The 22730-nt window shown below is 39.2% G+C and overlaps 1 protein-coding gene across 3 annotated transcripts in view; it reads left to right on the plus strand.

Moving 5' to 3' along the window:
* The window catches only part of LOC109271084 (interferon-induced very large GTPase 1-like), a 56255-nt gene extending 36653 nt beyond the window's left edge, over positions 1–19602 (plus strand). For all 3 annotated transcript variants that reach the window (XM_053900020.1, XM_019456158.2, XM_053900021.1), the window contains one exon: positions 10537–19602. In XM_053900020.1, the coding sequence (XP_053755995.1) occupies positions 10539–17831 (7293 nt within the window). In that variant the 5' untranslated portion in view covers positions 10537–10538 and the 3' untranslated portion in view covers positions 17832–19602. The remainder of the gene's footprint in view (positions 1–10536) is intronic.
* Positions 19603–22730: the final 3128 nt, after the last annotated feature.

Below are 22730 nucleotides of genomic sequence, written 5' to 3' on the forward strand. Positions count from 1 at the left end.
ATCTCTTACCTCTCTGATTACGTTTATTCCTAGGTATTTAATGGGTTTTGGTGCAACTGTAAGTGGGATTGAATCCTTAATTTCTCTTTCTGCTGCTTCATTATTGGCATATAGAAATGTAACCAATTTCTGTATTTTGATTTTATGTTCTGCCACTAGCTGAATTCATGTATCAGCTCCAGCAGTTTTTTGATGGAGTCTTTTGGGTTTTCCACACAGAGTATGTCATTTGAGAAGAGTGAAAGTTTGACTTCTTCCTTGCCAATTCGGATGCCTTTTATTTCTTTTTGTTGTCTCATTGCTGAGGCTAGGACTTCTAGTACTATGTTAAACAACAGTGGTGAGAGTGGACATTCCTGACCTTAGGAGGAAAGCTCAGTTTTTCCCCATTGAAGATGATATTAGCTGTGGGTCTTTTGTATATGGCCTTTATGATCTAGAGGTATGATCCTTCTATCCCGAATTTCTTGAGGGTTTTTACCAAGAAAGGATGCTGTATTTTTGTCAAATGCTTTTTCTACATCTATTGAAAGGATCATATGGTTCTTATCCTTTCTTTTATTTATGTGTATCATATTGATTAATTTGCAAATATTGAACCAGTCCTGCATCCCAGAGTAAATCCCACTTAATCATGGTGAAGAACTCTTTTAATGCACTGTTGAATTCAATTTGCTAGTATCTTGATGAGGATTTTTGCATCCAGGTTCATCAGGTATTTGGCCTGTAATTCTCTTTTTTAGTAAGGTCTTTGTTTGGTTTTGGAATCAAGGTAAGGCTGGCTTCACAGAATGAGTTTGGAAGCTTTCCTTCCATTTCTTTTTTTTGGAACACTTTGAGAAGAATAGGTATTAAACTGTTCTTTAAATGTCTGGTAGGATTTCCCTGGGAAGCCATCTGGTCCATAACTCTTATTTTGGGGGCCACTTAGAGTATTCTTGATTAACAATTTTTTTCTTCCAACACTTCACATAGGTCATTCCAGTCTCTCCTGGCCGGTAGGGTTTCTTCTGAGAAATGCACTAATAGCCTAATGGGGGTTCCTTTGTAAACTACCATCATTTTTTCACTGGATTTTAGGAGTTGCTCTTTATCTTTGATTTTTGACAGTTTCGTTATAATGTGTCTTGGAGGTCTTTTTGCACTGAGATAATAGAGTAATCTCTTGGCTTCATAAACTTGGATGTCCAATTCTCTCCTCAGGTGTGGGAAGTTCTTGGCTATTATTCATTTAAATAAACTTTCTGCAACTTTCCCTCTTCTCCTTCTGGAATCCTTATTATTCTGATTTTTTTTTCTTTTTATAAAATCCTATGCATCATGCAGATTTCACTCTTTTCTCAATCTTTTTTCTTTAATCTCTACTCATTGGGTTATTTAATTTTCTTGTCCTCTAACTCACTTATTCTGTCTTTCACTTGTTCTACTATTGTGTACATGCTCTCTATTGCATTTTCCATTTCATTCATTAAGTTCCTCAGCTCTACTCTCTAGTCTGTTGAGGGTGTATCACCAGACAATCTCATCCACCAGGGAAGTAAAGCACGAGCACACGTACTAGGACTGAAAGATGGTGAACTATGTCTTTGAAGGGTGAAGCCAAAGGAAACTTGGTGGAGGTCTGTAATGTCTGTAATGGTCTGTAATGGTCCTGATGTGCAAATTGGTTATCTGACCTGTGTATAGGGGCAACAGACTAATCGAACCATTTAGTAACTGGTTCCCTCCAAAGTTTCCCTCAGGATAGCTGGCATGCTCACACACAAACCTACAAGTTTTATCTAGTAAAGTGAATGACTAGGGTCTTCAACCACAACTATTTCAACCTATTCTCAAACTTCAAATGGCTAAGAAGCCTGCCTTGCTAGCATGGAGCCGGGAGAGGAATGTAAGTGCCTAGTGGGCTACTTTTGGTAAGCAGAAGTAGTGCTACAAGATGAATCAAATGCTTGGTTAAGGTACCCAATGCCAAAACTGATTAAACCCCAGAAAAGATATTGGTTGATATAAACAGGATAATGTCAATGGAAGTTGGAACCCACTAAGAAGTATGTAAACACCCACTTGCTGAATGACCTAGCCCTGAAAATGTTGGGAGTGATAGGCCCATACACAGCCATGGCTGGCATTTGGTGATGCATGCAAGAAGGATGGAAGCAAGTGGGGGCAGGGAACATGGGTTCCCCCCAGGGCCACCACAGCCACTATGCCACAATGAGTAGGAAGGCCACTGTGGTGAGACTTGAAGCTTTGGGCATGGGCCCAGGTGGAGCTCCCACTGGTGCAGATCTTGGTGATAGTAGCAAATATTCAAATGAGAACTTTGAGGGCTGGGGGCACCTGCATGACTCATTGGTTGAGCTCCTAGCTCTTGATCTCAGCTCAGGTCATGATTTCATGGTTCGTGGGATCAAGCCCCATGTTGGGCTCTGAGCTGACAGTATGGAGCCTGCTTGTAATTTTCTCTCTCTGCCCCTCCCCTGCTCTCATGTATGCACATGTAAGCATGCTCTCTCCCTCTCTTTCAAAATAAATAAATTTTTTAAAAACTTAAAAAAAAAAGACTTTGAAGGCTGAAGTGGAGAAAGGTTCCATGTGAACAGCAATTGAACATGGGTCAGTTGGTCCTGAGAGATGGGCAAGCGCCATTGTGAAAGGACAGGCAATTGCCTCCATTGTCTTCGGCCAATCAAAAGGGAGTCCATTCATATTTTTAAAAAATTCACCTAGAGGAGGATGGGGGCACAGTAGGAGGACCTCAGGCTTGTCTCATCCCAGGAATACAACTAGGTAACAATCAAATTATTCTAAATTCCCAAGAAACCAATCTGAAGATTGACAGAACAAACTCCATACCTAAAGGGGAAGAAGAAGCCACATCAAAGAAGGTAGGGAGTGTGGAGACATGGTTCAGGGGAGAAAAGTATCACAGGTGCTGTGGAGAGTAGGGAGCCATGGTTGTGGAGAAGGGTGAGAGAGGTCAGAACACACAAGGGAACACAAAAAGACAAGATTTCCACAAAGCCATAGGGTGAGAAAATGACAGGGCTGCTTTCTATACGTTCTTGCAACCAGTGAGTCTTAAAGCCCAAAGTTTTAAAGGTCAGCAGGCTGGACTGGGATAGAACCCTGAGGGCACTGCCCTGCTCCTGAAGAAAGGTCAGGCAAACAACCTAGGGGAAATGGCCTGGAAACAGTGACCTGAAGAATACCTGGGGCACACAAGGAGGGAGATTATTTTCTCTCCTTGGGGCACATCCCTAAAGGCAACATTCATGAAGAAGCCTCTACAGGGACAAAGGAGCTGGCTGGCACCATTTCCCTCCTCCACCCCTCAGCATAAGCACAGAGCCACCTGCTGGCAGCACGGCACAGACACTGGGGCCTAACTTTCTTACACCAAGCCCCAAACACCTGTGCTCTGACATGACTGACCTTCTTGGTCAAGCTTGCCTCAGTCCCAGTGCAGCAGGCCCCTCCCCAAGAAGACTAGTACAAACCCCTGTCCATGCCACTCCCTAAAGCCTGAAATTTTTAAAGTTATCAGGCTGGGCTAGAGCTCAGAGGGCACTGTCCTGCTCCTGGAGAGAAGGCAGGTAAACAACATAGGGGCACACAGTGTGGAAACAGTGATTGGAAAAATGTACACGGGGGAATTATTCCTTCTTCTCAGAGTGCTTCCCTAAGAGGCAGCATTCATGGAGAAGCTTCTAAGGGGACAAAGAAACTGGCTGGAACCATTTCCCTTCCCCATCCGACAGCATAAACAAAAAGCTACCCTGGGTAGCAGTCCAGCACTGACACTAGCTGCCTAACTTGCTTACATCTAGTCCCACACAGCTGTGGTCTGGCGGGACTGCCCTTCTCAATCAAGCTTGACTCAGTCCCAGCACAGTGGGTGCCTACCCCAGAAGACCAGCAGAAACCCCTACCAACACATCTCCTAACCACAGAGTTCTGCAGGGTCTCAGTTCTAGTGGAAGTATTATCAGGTCTCATTTAACAAGCAGACCAGACCCCACCTAGTTAAAACTTGCCACATTCTGACCAAGGAGCAAACATTTTCCTAATCGGGGTAAGGAAACAGACATCCACATCCAGGAGACACAGGGAACTCCTTAAAATCAACAAAACTGGCCAACATCAAGACATATTGTAATTAAATTTGAAAAATAGAGTGATAAAGAAAAAATCCTAAACGCAGCAAGACAAAAGAAGTCCTTAATTTACAAGGGGAAATCCATAAGGCTAGCTGCAGATTTCTCAACAGAAACTTAACAAGCCAAAAGGTAGTGGTATGATATATTCAAAGTGCTGAATGGTAAAAATCTTCAGCCAAGAATACACTATCCAGCAAGGCTATCATCAAAACAGAAGAAGAGATAAAGAGTTTCCCAGACCAACAAACACTAAAGGAGTTCATGACCACTAAACCAGCCCTACAAGAAATATTAAAAAGGACTCTTTAGTGCAAAGGAGAGACCAAAACTGACAAAAACAAGAAAGGAACAGAGAAAATACCCAGAAACAATTACAAAGCAAGTAATAAAACTGCACTAAATGCGTATCTATCAATAATTACTCTAAATGAAAATGGACTAAACTCTCTAATCAAAAGATATAGGATGTCAAAATGGAAATAAACAAACAAACAAACAAATAAATAAATAAATAAATAAATAATAAATAAAGAAGACTCATCTATACGCTGCCTACAAGAGACTCATTTTAGACCTAAAGACACCTGCAGCTTGTAAGTAAAGGGATGAAGAAACATTCATAACGCAAATGGATGTCAAAAAAAAAAAAAAAAGCCAGAGTAGCAATACTTACTTATATAAGGAAAACTAGTTTTAAAACAAAGACTATAACAAGAGATAAAGAAAGGCACTTTATTATGACTGAGAAAACAATTCAACAAGAAGGTATAACAATTGTATGTTTATGCCCCCAACATGAAGCACACAAATACATCAAAAAATTAATAATACACATAAAGAAACTCATTGACAATAATACAACAGTAGGGGACTTTAACACCCCACTTACATCAATGGATATATCATCTAAGTAGAAAAACACTAAGGAAACAATGGCTTTGAATGACACACTGGACCAGAAGGACTTAACAGATATATTCAGAACATTATCTTCAAACAGCAGAATACACATTCTTTTCAAGTGCACACAAGACATTCTCCAGAATACATTACATACTAGGTCACAAATCAGGCCTCAACACATACAAAAAGACTGAAATCATACCATACCGAAACCAGATAAAGACTCCACTAAGAAAGACACCAGGCCAATATCCTTGATGAACATGGATGCGAGCACTGTCAACAAAACACTAGCAAAACAAATCCAACAGTACATTAAACGAATCATTCACCATGTTCAACTAGGACTTATTCCTGGGTTGCAAGAGTAGTTCAACATTCACAAATCAATCAATGTGATACACCATGTTAATTCAAGGAATGACAAGAACCATATGGTCCTTCCAATAGATGCAGAAAAAGCATTTGACAAAATACAACATCCATTCATGATAAAAACTGTCAACAAAGTAGGGTTACAAGAAGCATACCTCAACATAGTAAAGTCTATACATGAAAAACCCACAGCTAATATCATCCTTCATTGGGAAAAACTGAGAGCTTTTTCCTACCATCAAGAACAAGACAGGGATATCAACTGTCACCACTTTCATTCAACATAGTACTAGAAGTCCCAGCCTCAGCAATCAGAAAAAAAAAAAAATCAAAAACATCAAAACTGGCAAAGAAGAAGTAAAACTTTCACTGTTTGCAGATGGCATGATACTCTATACAGAAAACCTGAAAGACCCCACCAAAAAGTTACTAGAATTGATACATGAATTCAATAAACTTGCAGACTACAAAATCAGTGTAAAGAAATCTGTTGCATTTCTATACACCAATAATGAGGCAGCAGAAAGAGAAATTAAGGAATCAACCCTATTTACAACTGGACCATAAACCATAAGATACCTACGAATAAGCCTAACTAAAGAGGTAGAAGATCTGTACTTTGAAAACTGTAACACACACTGATGAAAGAAACTGAAGAGGTCACAAAGATATGGAAAACCGTTCCATGTTCATATGGATTGAAAGAACAAATACTGTTAAAATGTCTGTGTTACCCAAAGCAATGTACACATTTAATGCAACCCCTATCAAAATACTACTAGCATTTTTCAAAGAGCTAGAACAAACAATCCTACAATTTGTATGGAACCATGAAAGACTCTGAATGGCCAAAGCAACCTTGAAAAAGAAAAGCAAGGCTGGAGGCATCACAATTCCAGACTTCAAGTCATATTACAAAATGCAGTTTTCAAGACTGGTACCAAAATAGACACATAGACCAACAGAACAGAATAGAACACTCAGAAATGAACCCACACTCTATAGTCAATTAATCTTTGACAAAGCAGGAAAGAATATCCAATGGGAAAAGGACAGTCTCTTCAACAAGTGGTGTTGGGAAAACTGGACAGCAACTTGCAAAAGAATGAAATTGGACCACTTTCTTACACCATACACAAAAATAAATTCAAATGGATGAAACACCCTGATGTGACACATGAAACCATTCAAATCCTAAAGGAGAACACAGGCAGTAATCTCTTTGACATTGGCCATAGCAACTTCTTACTAGATATGTCTCCTTAGGCAAGGGAAGCAAAAGCAAAAATAAACTATTGAGACTTCACTAAGATAAAAAGCTTCTGCATAGCAAAGGAAATAAATCTAAAAGACAACCTATGGAATGGGGGAAGATATATTTGCAAATGATATATCTGATAAAGGGTTAGTATCCAAAATATATGAAGAACCTATAAAACTCAACACTCAACAAATGAATAATCAAATTTAGGGTCACATGGCTGTATCAGTCGGTAGAGCCTGTGATGCTTGATCTCGGGGTTGTGAGCTTGAGCCCCATGTTGGGTGCAGATTACTTTAAAAAATAAAACAATATTTTAAAAATGAATAATCAATTTTAAAAATGGGCAGAAGACATGAAGACATTTTTCCAAAGAAGACACACAGACAGCCAACATGAAAAGATGCTCAACATAACTCATCATCAGGGAAATACAAATCAAAACCACAATGAGATACCAACTCATACCTGTCAGAATGGCTAAAATCAAAAACACAAGAAATAACAAGTATTGACGAGGATGTGGAGAAAGGGGAACCCTCTTGTACTATCCGTAGAAATGCGAATGGTACAGCCACTCTGGAGAACAGTACGGAGTTTCCTCAAAAAGGTAAAAATAGAACTATCCTATGATCTAGCAATTGCACTAGCTATTTACACAAAAGATACAAAAACGCTAATTCAAAGGGATAAAAGCACCCCTATGTGTATCGCAGCATTATCTACAACAGCCAAATTATGGAAGGAGCTCAAATGTCCATTGACTGACAAATGGATAAAGAAAATGTGGTATATATATACAACGGAATATTACTCAACCATAAAAACGAATGAAATCTTGCCAATTGCAAGGATGGTGATGTAACTAGAGAGTATAATGCTAAGTAAAATAAGTCAGAGAAAGACAAATACCATATGATTTCATTCATATGTGGAACTTAAGAAACAAAACAAAGGAGCATAGAGCAAAAAGGAGAGAGAGGCAAACAAAGAAACAGATTCTTAATTATAGAGAACAAACTGATGGCCATCAGAGGAGATGGGTGTGGGGATGGGTTAAATAGTTGATGGGGATTAAGTAGTTCACTTGTTGGGACGAGCACCAGGTGATGTATGTAAGTGTTGAATCACTAAATTGTACATCTGAAACTAATATTACACTGTATATTAACTGAAATTTAAATAAAAATTTAAAAAATAAAAATTTTTTAAATTAAATAAATAATTTATTAAATTTATTTATTTAAATAAATATATATTAAATTATAATAATTATATATAAATATATATTAATTATATAAATTAAATATATTAATAAATAATTTATTAAATTTAATAAAATAAGTAAAAATAATATTGAATGTTTATTACTCATCTGTTTCTTAATCTTATAAATTACAGCTTATAACTTTATTAATTTCAGTAATTTGTAGATTCTTTTGGCTTTTCTATATAAACAATTATTTTCAAATAAACACAATATTTTATTTAAAAAATTATAATAAAATAAGATAAAAATTGTTCAGCTCCAGAATTTCTGCTTGTTTCTTTTTTATGATCTAGTATCTTTGGTAAGTGTCATTTTATTTACATATCTCCCCCTGATTTCCTTAAATAGTCTTTCTGAGTTTTTGTTGCTCACTGATTTTCTTCAAAACAGGTATTTCAAATTCTTTATCAGGAAGGTCACAAAATTCCATGCCTCTGAACTAGATAATTGAGAATTATTATCTTTTGTTAATGACATGTTAATGACATTTTTCATGTCCTTGTAGTTTTGCTGCTTTGCATCCGAAGTTGGAAGACACTTCCTTAAATCTTTACTAGTTCCCTTCAGTCAGAGTATTCTGTGTATTGGTACTATTATATCTGGGGTTTTCTCTACCTTTGTATGGATACAACTGCTCCATTGTCTTGCTCTCTCTTGTGGCAGAATTATTAATCTTTTAGGTCTTGTCTGGTTGTTACAATTCAGCAGATTGGCTACTGGAAACTTCTCTTTTGTTTTCCAGAAGGTGGTGCTATGGCTCAACTGTATGGTTTCTCTCTTCCTCACAAATCCTGATCTGTTTTGCTCACAGCACTCTAAAAGACTAGCTCTCACCACTGAACTCAGGAGCATGCACAGGAAGTCAGCCACAATGGGAGGTGGGGTGTATGTGTCAGCTTAGCACTTGGTCATTGAGGGTGCCCTTGGACCTGCTGGGGAGTTCCTTGGGTGAGGTTCTCCCAAGAGGCTCATGGTGGGGGGGGGGGGGGGGACTTCCTGCTGAATTCTTGAGTGTAATCAACAGGGACCATGTCCCTTTAAAGTCCTTTGATATTCTTCTTTCCCAATCTCTTCTCCCTTCTCCCAGTCCTGACTTGATACTCTGGGATGAATACCCAGAAATGGATTTCTCTAGCCATGTCCCACACAATTGGGAGTAGATGGGCTATCTACTATCCTTTAGCCCCACTGGAGAGGTCACTGCCAATGGACAGTTCCAGTCCACCAATGTCAGCAAATTTGTGCAGGAATCTCCCATCAAGAGGGCTGGATTTCTGCAAATTCTTTCATCTGTGAGTATAGGACAGCACACTCCAGGTTTTTTTCGGAATGGGGCCAGGGGGCTGGGGCAGACTTGCTGGTTTTGCTGGTTCCATGGCCCATACTGAGGTCTTCTGCCTATTACCAGATTCACAGGAGGATGAGACTACTCCCATGTCCCTTGGCCTATGGTGCTGTATTTCACAACTCCCACTGAGGCACTTTTGTTCACAGATGGATGTCTAATAAGTTGTTTTAAAAGGGAGCCAAAAAAGAGGAACATCTTATACCACCATGATGCTGATATCTGCAAGTAAGTTAAAGGACAGGACAGTAAATAAATATCATAAAATGGCCTAAGAAGAAGTGACAGAAAGACAGGAAAGAAACCACTCAACACAGGTTTCACAGAAACTTGAGAGGAAATATAATTGGTGGTGCCACTCTTGTTTTTTGTTTGCTACTGAATAATTTTTTTTTAATTTTTTTCTTTTTGTTTTCAAGTTTTTATTTAAGTTCAAGTTAGTTAAGATACAGTATAATATTAGTTTCAGGTATAGAATTTAGTGATTCATCACTTACATACAACACCCAGTGCTCATCACAGCAAGTGGTCTCCTTACTCTCCATCACCCATTTAACCCTTCCCTCTACCCACCTCCCCTCCAGTAATTCTGTTTGTTCTCTGTAGTTAAGAGTATGTTTCGTGGTTTGCCTGTCTTTTTTTCCCCTATGTCCATCTGTTTTGTTTCTTAAATTCCCATATGAATGAAATCATATGGTATTTGTCCTTCTCTAACTTATTTCGCTTAGCATAATACTCTAACTCCAACCACATCATTGCAAATGGCAAGATTCCATATTTTTTTCTTTTTGTTTTCTTTTTTTCCTTTTTTTTTTTTTTTTTTTTTTTTTGGCCACTCTTGGTTTTAAAACAAACATCAGGCTATCAAACTCATGCATATTTCCAAACTCCAACCCTCAGCTCAATGCTTTCCATGCAATCAATTCTGTGTAATAGGAAATGCCAAAAGCCAGGCTTCAAGGTGCAACTCACCCTGGTAACTAAAAGGCAATCCATGTTGAGAACACCCACAAGGATGTCTTGCCAGAAGAAGAAGAAGAAGAAGAAGAAGAAGAAGAAGAAGAAGAAGAAGAAGAAGTAGTTTTAACAAAATATATTCATTGGAACAATGAAAGGAGGAAATGAGAAAGCCTTGGAGACTTGGATCTTTAGTACATTCACCCTTTGGCTATGTGACTTCTAAGGTCATAACACAGGCTAATAGTGTCTTTTCTTCCCACAGCTATGGCCACAGCGAAGTCCACCCCTGATGAGCCCCTGCTCAGAGGCAAAAGAACACATGATCTCCAGGAGATGTTGACAGAAGTAGGACTGGCACTCGAGTACTGGTTGCCCAAGTTGCAGGAACACCTAGGTGTGACTTGTGCCCAGGCCTTACAACACCTGGAAGAAAAAGACCTCCAGAAGCTGAAATCTCAAGCACGACATTCCTGGGAGAAAAAAGCCCTGGAGATGCTTCTTAACATGTCACACTCAAATAGTCTTTCAGAGTTACAGGAGTCTCGGCTGGAGATGATGAAGAAAATGCAGAAGCATGCAGAGCAGACACTGCAAGAGCTAAGAGACTTGCTGTCAGAAGGGAGGCAGCAAGAGGAAGAAGCAGTGAGGAAAAAACAGGCAGAGCTGAGGCAGGCAATGGGGATCCCTGACGAACACTGGCCACCTCCCCAAAAGTCCCTACAAGAAGTCATGGAAAACATTCAGAAACAACTCAACCTCATGGAGGGGACATTGTCTCACAGGCAGAACCTCCCAGATGGAGATCTGGTGAGATGGGCATCTGGAGGGTTGGCTCTGCAGGGAATTTACAAAACTAGCGATGAAAGGGGTTTGATAGAGAAGAGAGAGGAGCTACTCAGTGTCCCAAAGAACTTCTCACTCTTTGGCCCTGAGCAGGGCACACGGATGGAAACAAGAGAATTTACATCTTCTCAAGCAGAATCCACATTCACCCAGACTATAGAGAAGCTGGGCTTCAGTGCAACTGCCTCAGCCAAAGGTAAAGGTTGGGGATTTAGCCTGAAAGCGAGTGTACATCACAGCATACATTCAGAATCTAAGAAAACCCAACAATCACATTCTGAGCACTCTTATTTTTGCTCAACCAAGTTCAGCTACATCCCGCTGGCTTCCTGCCACTTTCCCACTGATCAGCTCCAGTTATCCAAGGCTGCTCTCCAGGAACTAAAATGCATTGAAGACCTTCTGGGTCAGTCTGCAGGCTCAGACAGACTCCCTTTGCTAAAGTCCAGGAGTGAAGCCTTCTTCCACAGGTTTGGCTCTCATGCTAACCAGGGCCCTCTGCACTTGGGAGGAATCTACTGGTGGAAAGCCATTTCAGAGGGTTTCCAAAGTGAACAGCTGGCAGAAGTGAAACAGCAGTCAGCCAAGGCCCTGGATATTTACATAAGGGGCAGCTACAGTGGCTTTGGAATTCAAGTTGCTACAGACGTGGCTGTGACAGACTCTCATTCAAAAGACGACTCTCAGAGCACAAGCTCCCAAAATCTCCAAACCAAAATCCAATTATCTGTGGCCCAGACAGGTGGCCCACCAGAAGCAAATGACCTTTTCCAGTGGAAAGCTGGCCTAGTTGCCAGTAATCGAACCTGGTGTGTCATTGACCGGGGAATTCAACTGGTGCCCGTCTGGGACATCATCCTCTCCAGCCACAGAAGTGATTTTAAAGATCCTCTTCAGGTAGCTATGTGCCTGAAAGACAGCTACACTGCTCTGACTGGCCTCACTACCCAGATCCAGAGTGGAGAAGAATTACTCAGTGTTGTGAAGAAGGCCAGGGTTTTCCTAGAGGATGTGAAATCCTGGGAGGTATCTGACCCTGAAGAGCAGCTTAAAAAACTGATAAATTTCATGCAAATGTTGAGTCAAAAACTAAAAAGTTATGACACTTGGATTAACATATGCCTGACAGATAGGGATCTGCAGAATTTTCTGGTAAACACTGTCAACTTTTGCAAAAGGTATTCCATTTATGAAACAAAATTTATTAAATCTCAGTTGCGCAGCCTTTTGGATCCTCACATCTATAGCGTGACAAACTTTCCTCAGGCTCATTCCATCATGCAGTGGATCTTCAGGTCAGAGTCAGAGCAGGAGTATATCAAAATCTCCCAATTTTCTGAATTAATTAAAATCTTTCAAAAAACCAAAAATGACTTCATGGAAGTGAAGATTAAGTCCGAGTCCCCGGAAATAGTGGAGGAAGCACAAAGAAAGGCCACGTATGAGGTCAGCCTGTCTCTTCGCTGCTTCTTGAATTACCTCCAAGAAACAGAGCAGCCAGACATACAGCTCTTGCTACTTTCCATTGCAACTGGCGCAGGTTACCACATGGTAAATAAGACTTTTCAGTATCTCCTGGGGTGTGATGAGTTAGACTTTCTAGTGCATGAAATGCAAACTGCCCAAGATAAATACCAGGAGCTCAAAAATATTTGCAGCCACAGGGCTCAGGCATTCCTGGTGCTCACAGGTCTGACAGCCACTGTTGGAGTTACAGCTGTTTCTCCAAAGGAGAAAACACAACGTTTGACATTTATAAGACAGTACATGGGACAATCATTGACTAAAGAAGTTGTAGATGTCCTCACCAAACCTGGAGCAGATCATGACTGGGTAAACCTAGAGAAAGACTTGAGTCTGCTCATTGATGGGAATTATGAAGCCACCACCCCTTCATTGAAAATGGATGAAGTGAGAAAACATTTGCAAAGTATCTTCCATGAAAAGGAACTGCCTCACGAACCACATGATAATGAAAACAACAAATGGGAGGCCACAGAAAATGGAGCTTTCTTAGAATTGCTCCAGCGTCTAGGCCTAGAACACTACTACCCAAAGAGGATGAGCAGAGCTAATTTCCATCTGATCTACAAGACTTCTGTGTACAACACCCAGCCCAGCTCTGAACGGGAGCTTCCCTTCTACTTCCTACAGAAGCTACTGATGTTGGATTATGGGCTGAGATATCTGGTCTTCAAAGATGATGGAAACACAGAGAATCAAGTCTATCTAAGTGCCTCAAAACAGAAAAATGAGGTTTTTGATCCATATGATGATTTTTTTGAAGACAATGATAGTCCCACTAATCCTTCAGATACTAATTCCAGACCCCATATTCACCCTATGGATATTCAGATGGCAATTCTTCACTGTGCTGATGATTTTGCTAGACAATATATTCTGGCCAAACTTTCCATTTGCCAGTTTGCCCTCCCTCTTCTTATACCTAATCCTTGCAATTCTCAAATTGAATTCTCTCTTTGGTCTCTCAGTCAAATTAGGAGAAGCTGGCAGCAAGCAAGGAAATCAACAAAAGAGGCAAAGAACAATTACAAGAATCAGCAAATGTGTCGTGTCTCTACCCCCATTGTGTCCTTTGTTAGGGTTGGAAATGGCTTCTCCGCTTCCAAATCTCAGATTATGAACTGTATTCTCAGTAAACGTAAACATGATATCTTTTTTCATCGCCATTGCAGAGGGAGTAGCAAAGACTGTCTCTTGATGGGGGGTGTAGTGGAAATCTGCTGGTTCTGTCCTGGGGGTGAAGATGAGGACAGATTTGACAACTGTCTGACCTTCACCAATCTTCATGGAGATGCCAAGGAACATGAGAAGCAACTCACCTTCCTGCAGGAGATCTCTTCTCTCATTGTAGTCCTCATGGCAACTTCTGATGGCAATCAAGAAAACCGAAAAATTATCCGTGGCCTGTGTGAGCTATCCAAACCTTTGATCTGTCTGCTTGATGACAAAGAAAAAACCACAGCCAGTAATTCTGGCCAAAAAGTGAGAATTGGGATCAGGAACAGAAATGAGGCAGAATTAACAGAGGAGCTCAAAACTACAATCAGACATTTGCTAGAGCTCTCTGACACTACTTTTAGCTTAGAGGACTGTGCCCAGATTGCTCGTAAGCAAGGATTCCTTATTGATGAAGACCAGAGAGACTGCAAGGAAGCCAAAGAAAAGGCAGAGGTTCTCATGGCCCTATTAGGAGAAATGCAGATATCTCAGATGAAGGAAAACTTACTACCCCTTCAGGGACACCTGTGGCATCTTTGGTGTAAAAAGGACAAAGAACTCTATCATCTGAGAGAAAAGGGAAATCGGAGCATTGAACAACACAAGAGTGAGATTGAGGCAGAAAAACAAATAATACGGCAGCAACAATTGACCAGAGCCTTTCCTCTCAATGAGTTAATGCAATCTGTCCTTGAAATTATCCAAAACCATTCAGAAACTCATACCAAACTCTACTTCTTACAATGGCTGAGTGTGTCTTTGGACAACCTGACTGCAGGACACTTGGAAAAACTGAATGAAAAGAAAAAGGCTTTGTGGTCACTGGTACAAACAGAAAAGAAAAAAGCACCAAAGAACACCTCCCTGAAACACTGGCAAAATGAGATAGAAGCTATTTCTACAGAGATTACTGACTGCACCTTGGGAATTGAACAACTTCTCAGAGAAATAGGCCAGATCTATGAAGTTCTGGAAGAAACTTTCTCCACAAAAGATAACCTTTTTCTCTCCCTTCCCCAGATTGCTGCAGATCTAATGATATCTGGTCTTCCCATTGAGCTGATGGATGGGGATGCGTCATATGTGCCTCTAAAGTGGGTAGCAGCTATTTTTGACAAGGTCTCTGAGAAACTTGGAGACAAACGACTGTTTGTTCTCTCTATCCTTGGCCTGCAGAGCTCAGGGAAGTCCACCCTGCTGAATGCCCTTTTTGGGCTGCAGTTCACTGTCAGTGCTGGGAGGTGTACCCGGGGTGCCTACATGCAGCTCCTGAAGGTGGAGGAGACATTCACAGAGGAACTGGGCTTTGACTTTGTGCTTGTTGTGGACACAGAAGGACTTCGGGCCCCAGAACTCAGCAGCAAATCCCAGAATCGTGACAATGAGCTGGCAACCTTTGTTATTGGACTTGGAAACTTGACTCTGATTAACATTTTTGGGGAAAATCCATCAGAAATGCAAGATATTCTACAAATAGTTGTCCAAGCCTTTCTGAGGATGAAACAAGTAAAAATCTCTCCTAGCTGCCTTTTTGTCCATCAGAATGTGGGGGAAGTTACAGCTAAAGACCAAACTATGGAAGGACGAAGGCGGCTAGAGCAGAGATTAGATGAAATGGCAGCAAAAGCAGCTGAACAAGAACAGTATTCAGATGTAACCCGATTTAGTGATGTCATTAAGTTTGATGTCAATACTCATGTCTACTACTTTGCTCACCTCTGGGATGGCAATCCTCCAATGGCCCCTCCCAATCCTCGCTACAGCCACAATGTCCAGGAACTGAAGAGTAGAATTCTTCTGACAGCCAAACAGGAATCTAGGGGAGGCATCATGAAGATATCAGATGTAAAATTCCGAGTCCAAGATTTGTGGAGAGCCCTGGTCAATGAGAACTTTATTTTCAGTTTCAGGAACACACGAGAAGTCATGGCCATGAGCAAATTGGAAACAATGTATAACTACTGGACCTGGGAGCTGAGGAGTCATGTGCTGGGCTTGCAGAACCAGCTAATCAACCAGATTCAGAATGGGAAAATCGAAACATTCAGAAAAAGCACATTTAAGGCGCCAGTCACAGAAAAATATGAAGCCATCAAGCAAGAACTTGAAAAATATTTTAATGAAGATCCAGATAGTGAAATACTGGTTCAGTGGAAAGCAAATTTTGAAAATAAGCTAATGATCCTTACAGAGGCACTTATTTTAGAAAGCCAAAAAAAAGCTGATGAACTTATTAGTTTTAAGAAAAGTCAAGAAAAACTGGACAGCAAAAAGTCAGGTTATGAAAAGGAATTATTAGAAAAAAGCCGAAGGTTGGCTTTAACTGTCAAAGGCACAGAATTGAGTGAGGAAGAGCTACATGAGAAGTTCAATCAACTTTGGCAAAAATGGGTCTGTGCTGTGTCCTCAACTCTCCCTCCAGTCACAGAGCCTAACATTGATGTGGATTCTGAAAACATCCTTTTGGAGTATTTCAAAAAGGAGAGAAATATTGTAGACACACTGAAGGAAAATCCTGGAGAAGAGTTTCAAATCAAATATGACAAACATGTCAAAATGAACATGAAATATTACATAATTACAAGGACATTAGAGGGCTATGATAAAATGTCCATAGATAAGACTACTGACCACATTATTTCAAGATATACTGAAACTATTAAGAATATTTGGACACAACAGCGTGATTACAATCCAAATTATTTCCATGAAATCCTGAGAATAATAGATGAGGAAGTGAAATCTGCAAACACTGATGGAAGATACACATTTACAAGTAAATATGAAATTGATTTATCTTTGTGTTTATTCCAAAAAGCATCAGAGACTTTTAAGAAGATGCACAGGGCATTCAAGAGAGCAAATGATCCTGTAAACTATCTGGAAAGTAAGAAAGAGGATTTCTTCATGAGTTTTAAGATATCTTGTCAAGGAGCAACTTCAGTCAAAACATTTGTTGATTTTCTGTGGCACAAACTCACTCCTGCTGTCTCTACCACCATATGGGAACAAATGGTCCTCAAAATTGCTGGGGACATGCGAGCTAACTGCCCAGCATTCAACGGAAACAAGTCTAACCTGGAGAAACATATTCTCATCTCTCTGGCAGAAGAAGAAAATTTTGATAATTACTGGGATTACCTTCATAATTCAGAATCATTTTTTAGGAATTACATTCAAAACCATATTAAAACATATTGTTCAGACAAAGGAAGTGAAAAAATAAAGACTTTTTTAAAAACAACTTTAGGTGATATCAAGACTGCCATCCTCTCAGCTATTCATAAATCCACAGTAATAGCCAAAGATAAAAGCAGCACTGTGTCTGGGTGGTTGGATTTGTTCTGTGATCACCTGGGGAGTAATGTGATCTTTCCAAGAAAAGACTTGATAAGCATTGAACACCAAGAGATAAAAGATATTGAGTTTCTCAAAGAAGCTATGAGTGAAGCTTTGGATCCCACAATGAAGAGAGTAGAAGAGAACTATTTGAATATGTCTGAACAAGAAATGGTTCTGGCAGTTCAGAAAATGCTCTCTGAACATCTCTCTGGCTGCTGGAAACAGTGTCCCTGCTGTGGAGCAATTTGTACAAACACAATCCCTAAACATGAAGGAGACCACAGTGTTCCCTTCCACCGTCCTCACGCTGTTAGTGGAGGGTATTTTTACAAAACAGACAATTTTGTCATTGATTGCTGTACTAATTTGGTAGCAAGCAATCTTCTATTGGTTTTGAGAGATGACTGGAAAGTCCCATATAAGAACTATCGACAGGCAGGAGGGGAGTATGCCATGTGGAGCATCACCCCAGACTCATCTACCCAGCCATACTGGAAATGGTTTGTCTCTCACTTCAGATTAAAGCTAGAAGAAAAATATCAGAAAAAATTTATAAATAAAGGTAAAATCCCTGATGCATGGGACAATATAAAAAAGCAGGATGTGCTCGATGACTTGAAAAAACAGTAAAACTCAATGAACCCCAATACTCAGACAATCCTAAAATACCTCCTCCTCACAGTAAGAATCCTCATTATTACATTTTTTCAAATGAAAAATCTAAAAATCAATCAATTAACTTTAAGTCTTGTGAAAAGACTTCATTTTTCATTGCCTCAATTCCTTCTGGCTCAAAAACATATTTCTAAAATATATGAACATATGATAAAATCAAATAAAACCCATTTAAAATATCTACTGTACATTTTAAACTATTATTCAGAATGTTTTTATTTTGAAATATATAATGTTATATAAAGTCTCAGAGAAAGTCATTTTCATAGGAGGAAAACAAAATCATTGCAGACTACTACAAATTTACAAATTTCTATAGAATAAATATATGGATATTTCATACAATATTGACTGGAAGCTACCAAAAGCCTTTTTTTCTTTAATCCTCTGAAACTGTGAGAAAAAGTTACTAATCCTCAAATGGAAAAACATTCATGGAAAATTCATGATCCCCAAGCATAGCAATATTTAGGCAGAACAGAATACTGTTCTGGAGAGGAATAAAACAGAGACTTTACCAGAACAAAGTCTGCATCAATTCAAGAAATGTTATCAAGCAAATATAGAAAACAGAAATCAAATAACTGTTCTTCTCATTTAATCCTCACCCTCTTCTTCCCTGGCATCTTGCCTATATATGTTAAAAAAGGGGGGGGGGGGTCACAAGAGCTTAGGTATTCAAAGCTTGGTGCTATATACAAGTCTAAGATAAACTGGCTTTTGGAACATAATTTATGACCAGGTAACATAATTTATGACCAGCTAAAAAGGGCCATTTTAATTGAAGCTGTGGATAGGGTCAAATCTGATTAAGCCATTGATGATTTTTTTTTAAAAAACTATTTCTTTAAGAATAAAATATCAACTATTCCTTTAAGAATAAAATACCAAAAACTATACAGTTTTTTGGTTCTAATATTTTAATAAGTAATTCTTTTTATACATTCAAGTATAAGGAAATACTCATCTCCACATTAGGTGATAAGTAACTTTTCATACTGTTTAAGTCATAGGGTCATGATCAGAATAAAAATGACAATCACTCTGAAGCTAATCAAGGACGTGAGAGGGGAAAGAAATAGCCATTCTACAAAACTACACCTTCTAAAACAATGACTTACACTAGGTTCTCAAAGCTGATGATCTAAAGGAATCCTGATACAAAGAAGAAAATTTATGTCGGACATAAGGGCATCCATTGGCTTCTATTTAAGACACACTATCAACCCCTCCATAGCCAGTGAAAACAAACAGCACAGGGAACCATAGTCAAAGGACTGGAATCTTTAAAGTTAGAAGATAGGAGTAATGACTCTGCTGTTTTATTACTCAAAAATTTTTCCAGAATACTATCAGTTTCAGGTAAAATGACCCATGTCTCCAAAAGAAATCCTGGAACAGAAAAATTATAAAGGATAAAGGAAACAGGTATTCTTGAACAGCACAATTTTCCTTTTGTTCTCTGGAAAATAATCGCTTTAAGAGTTGGAAGGACCTACCAATATGATTAAGTTGAAATGGTGATGGAAACAGAATCCCTGCATGGTTCCTGTCTCGCAAATCACTGCATCCTCAAAAACTGCAATGTTCAGTTAACATTTGCTGAATGTTTTTTGTATTTGTTTAATGAATCCAAAATCACCTTTAAGAAGTATTACATGTCATGTATTAACTTTGATTTTCAAGCCAAAATTGTGTGTAAATAAAGAAGATCTTTGACAAATTCCTCAGGCATTTAAGCAGTATGATTATTCAATGAGATTCAGACACTATGCTCAAGAAATCCCAGATAAACTGGCAAGAAGTAAATTGGGATAGAGAAAAGATGACTGTATAGGAATGGAGTTTTCTATGATAGTAATGGAGAGTGTAAAGCTGCCATAAAGGTGTAGTCAGGATTAAAGAGATTATAGTGAGAGATTCTTCCTTGGGAGATTACTAGAGTAAAATAACTTATTGAGAGCAAGGCCCTCATGATGGGATTAGTGCCCTTAGAAGAAGAGACACCAGAGAGACCTCTCTCTCCCCGTGCCATGAACCAAGGAAAGGCTATGTAAGCCCACAGTGAGAAGGCAGCCACCTGCAAGCCAGGAATATTGCTTACCACAAATCTAACCAGGTAGCACGATGATCTTAGATGCTCCAGAACTGAGAAATAAATTTCTGTTTTCTAAGATACACAGTCTATGATTATTTTGTTTCAGCAGCCCAAACCAAGACAGTGTGTGCCTAAAAATTCACCCCCTAAAGTTCTGGCAGACTCCTCCCTTGGACTATAAGAAAAGACACATGAATCATACAATTTTTTTTTTCCCCCTTGCCTCAAAATTGTAATTCCCTTGAATCATTCTAACCCTTTAGTAAGGTCTGGGAGTGTTGTGGTACATGAGTGAACAAGGAAGGGAAGGAAAGTGTGTGTATCACCATTGATATTATCATGATAATTACTAATACTGCTATCTTTGTAGCAGTGGTACCTGTGAGGCCTTGGGCATGTAATTTAACTTCTCTGTGCTCAAGTGCCCTATCTGTAAAATAGTACATTTCTCATGCAGTTGTTGAGAGAAATAAATGAATTGCTGTATATAAAGCATTTAGGACAATGGCATATACATAGTAAGTACCCTATAAGTAATTATTATGTTATACTCCCTCTCTCAGGTTCCTTCTTCCTTTGCTTTTGTGTAACATTTTATTAGAATCACATTGATAGGTTAAGATAGCCTCATGTGACTAAGGTTCATTGGCAGGAATATTTAACAAGGACTCCTTGGGAAATCATAATTAGGACATAGTAAGTTCTCAATAAATGTGATTATCACTTATAGCTCAAAATGCATCTCAAGATATCAATGTCCTTTGATACTTTATGAGTAGTTACAATGATTTCAAATACTAATCAACCAATCAAAAACTTAGAGGAGTCACTGCCAAAATTGTTTAGCAATGTGAAAACAATATGTCTTAAATTCCTCAGAAGCAGGCCTAAGGCATAGACTGACATAAAAGTGACTAATTACAAAACTTATCCCAGTAAAAATGAATAAGGGGAAGCAATGAGGGAAAGGTAATTTAAGGTGAGGGAATAAATAAATAAGTAGGTTTAAGTCAAGTTTTAAGAGTTAGGGAGTGTAGCTTGCAGTTGTAGTTAAGAACACAAAATCAGAAGTTAGATTGCTTTTACATAGGGCCTCCACAATTTCCTGGCTGTGTGATCTTGAATGAGTTCCTCAACCTGTCTCTGCTTTATTTTCTTCACCTATAAAAGGGTGCCAGCTCACGGAGGTGCGAGGATGACTTGGGACAACGTACATGACTGGCACACAGTACACGTTCTAATGACATTCGGTGGCAGTAGTAGTAGCATTAGCAGCAGCAGCAGCAGCAACAGCAGCAGCATAAGTCACATTAATAGAATTACAGTAATTATTAACATTATTGTTATCATTGCTATTCTACTAAAATGTAGTTATGCCTGTAACTTGTTCTGAACTCTAAGTTCTGAAAAAAGAGGGTCCATGTCTTGCTCATTTCCATATGCTCAGTATCTTGAATGGTACTTACCACAAGTGTCGGTGATAAATAATGACTCTTAAATATAATGGACAAGGTTTCTACATATTGGAGGTGAAGGTGATGACAGGTGGAAGGAAAAGAAAGAAACTGAAGATGGTTCTAATATTTCACACAGTGATAATGCAGCTAAATTAACTAAATAAAGGTCACCAATGGCCTCTGTTTTGTTAAATCCACTTTTTTTTTTACTTTCAATAATCTTATTTGATCTACCAACATCCTTTTATCACTCTCACCTCCCTGAAACACTTTCTCCACTAGGATTTGAGAATACTGCACCCTTGTTTTCCTCCTCCAGTCACTCTGCTTTACTGGTTCTTCCTCTACTATTAGAACTCTCAATGCTAGCATACTCTGAGGACTCAATCTTTGGTCTTCCTTCTATATCTAGACTCTCTCTCCCTCTTAATGTGTCACCTGTCCCCAAGGCATTAAAGAGCACCCATACATTGACGACTCCTAATATATATGTCTCACCAATACTTCTTTCCAAATGTCAAACACTTGCCTATTCAACACCTGCACTTGGAAGTCTTAAAGACATCTCAAGTATAACACGCTCAAAACTGGATTTTAAATCTCCCCTCACCTGAAACCTGCTCTACCCACAGCCTTCCTCATCTCATTTAAAGGGAAATTCATTGTGTCAATCCCCCAGGCCAAAAAATACTCTGATTCATCCATAATTCATCTCACCCCTCTCATTCATTGGTAAATCCTGTGGGATCTACTTTCAAAATATATCAAGATCTAACCATTTATCACCACTCCACTGCAAGCACTGAGGCTCAACAGCCTGCTAACAGATTGCCATATCTATAGCCTATTCTCCAGAAGGCAGTCAGAAAGCTTTCTTAAGAATTTATGCTATATCATTTCAATCTTTTGCTCAAAACCCTGAAATAGCTCCATTTCTCATTCAGTGTGAAAGCCAAAGTCACAAGAGTCATCAAGGCTCCTGGTTACTGTTCTGATCTACTCTCCTACTCCTATCCTCTTTGGTCACTCACTCCAACCATACTACTTGCTATTCCTCAAACATTCATTGTTCGGACCTTAGCTGTAGGTCTTACCTCTACCTGAAGGAATATTCTTCCCCCAGATATCCAATGTGAAAACTCCCTTATGCTCCCAAATACTTCTAAGTCTTTGCTCGTACTTCATCTTATGAATGAGACCTTTCCTAGAACCCCCTAATTAATAAAACAGTCTGCACCCCTACCTTACCTCTGGCATCCAGGTCCTTATGTATGACTTTTTTGTTTTTAAACTTACCAT

Source organism: Panthera pardus, unplaced genomic scaffold (genome assembly GCF_024362965.1).
Source record: "Panthera pardus isolate Hobbes unplaced genomic scaffold, ASM2436296v1 HiC_scaffold_12, whole genome shotgun sequence".
NCBI lineage: Eukaryota > Metazoa > Chordata > Mammalia > Carnivora > Felidae > Panthera > Panthera pardus.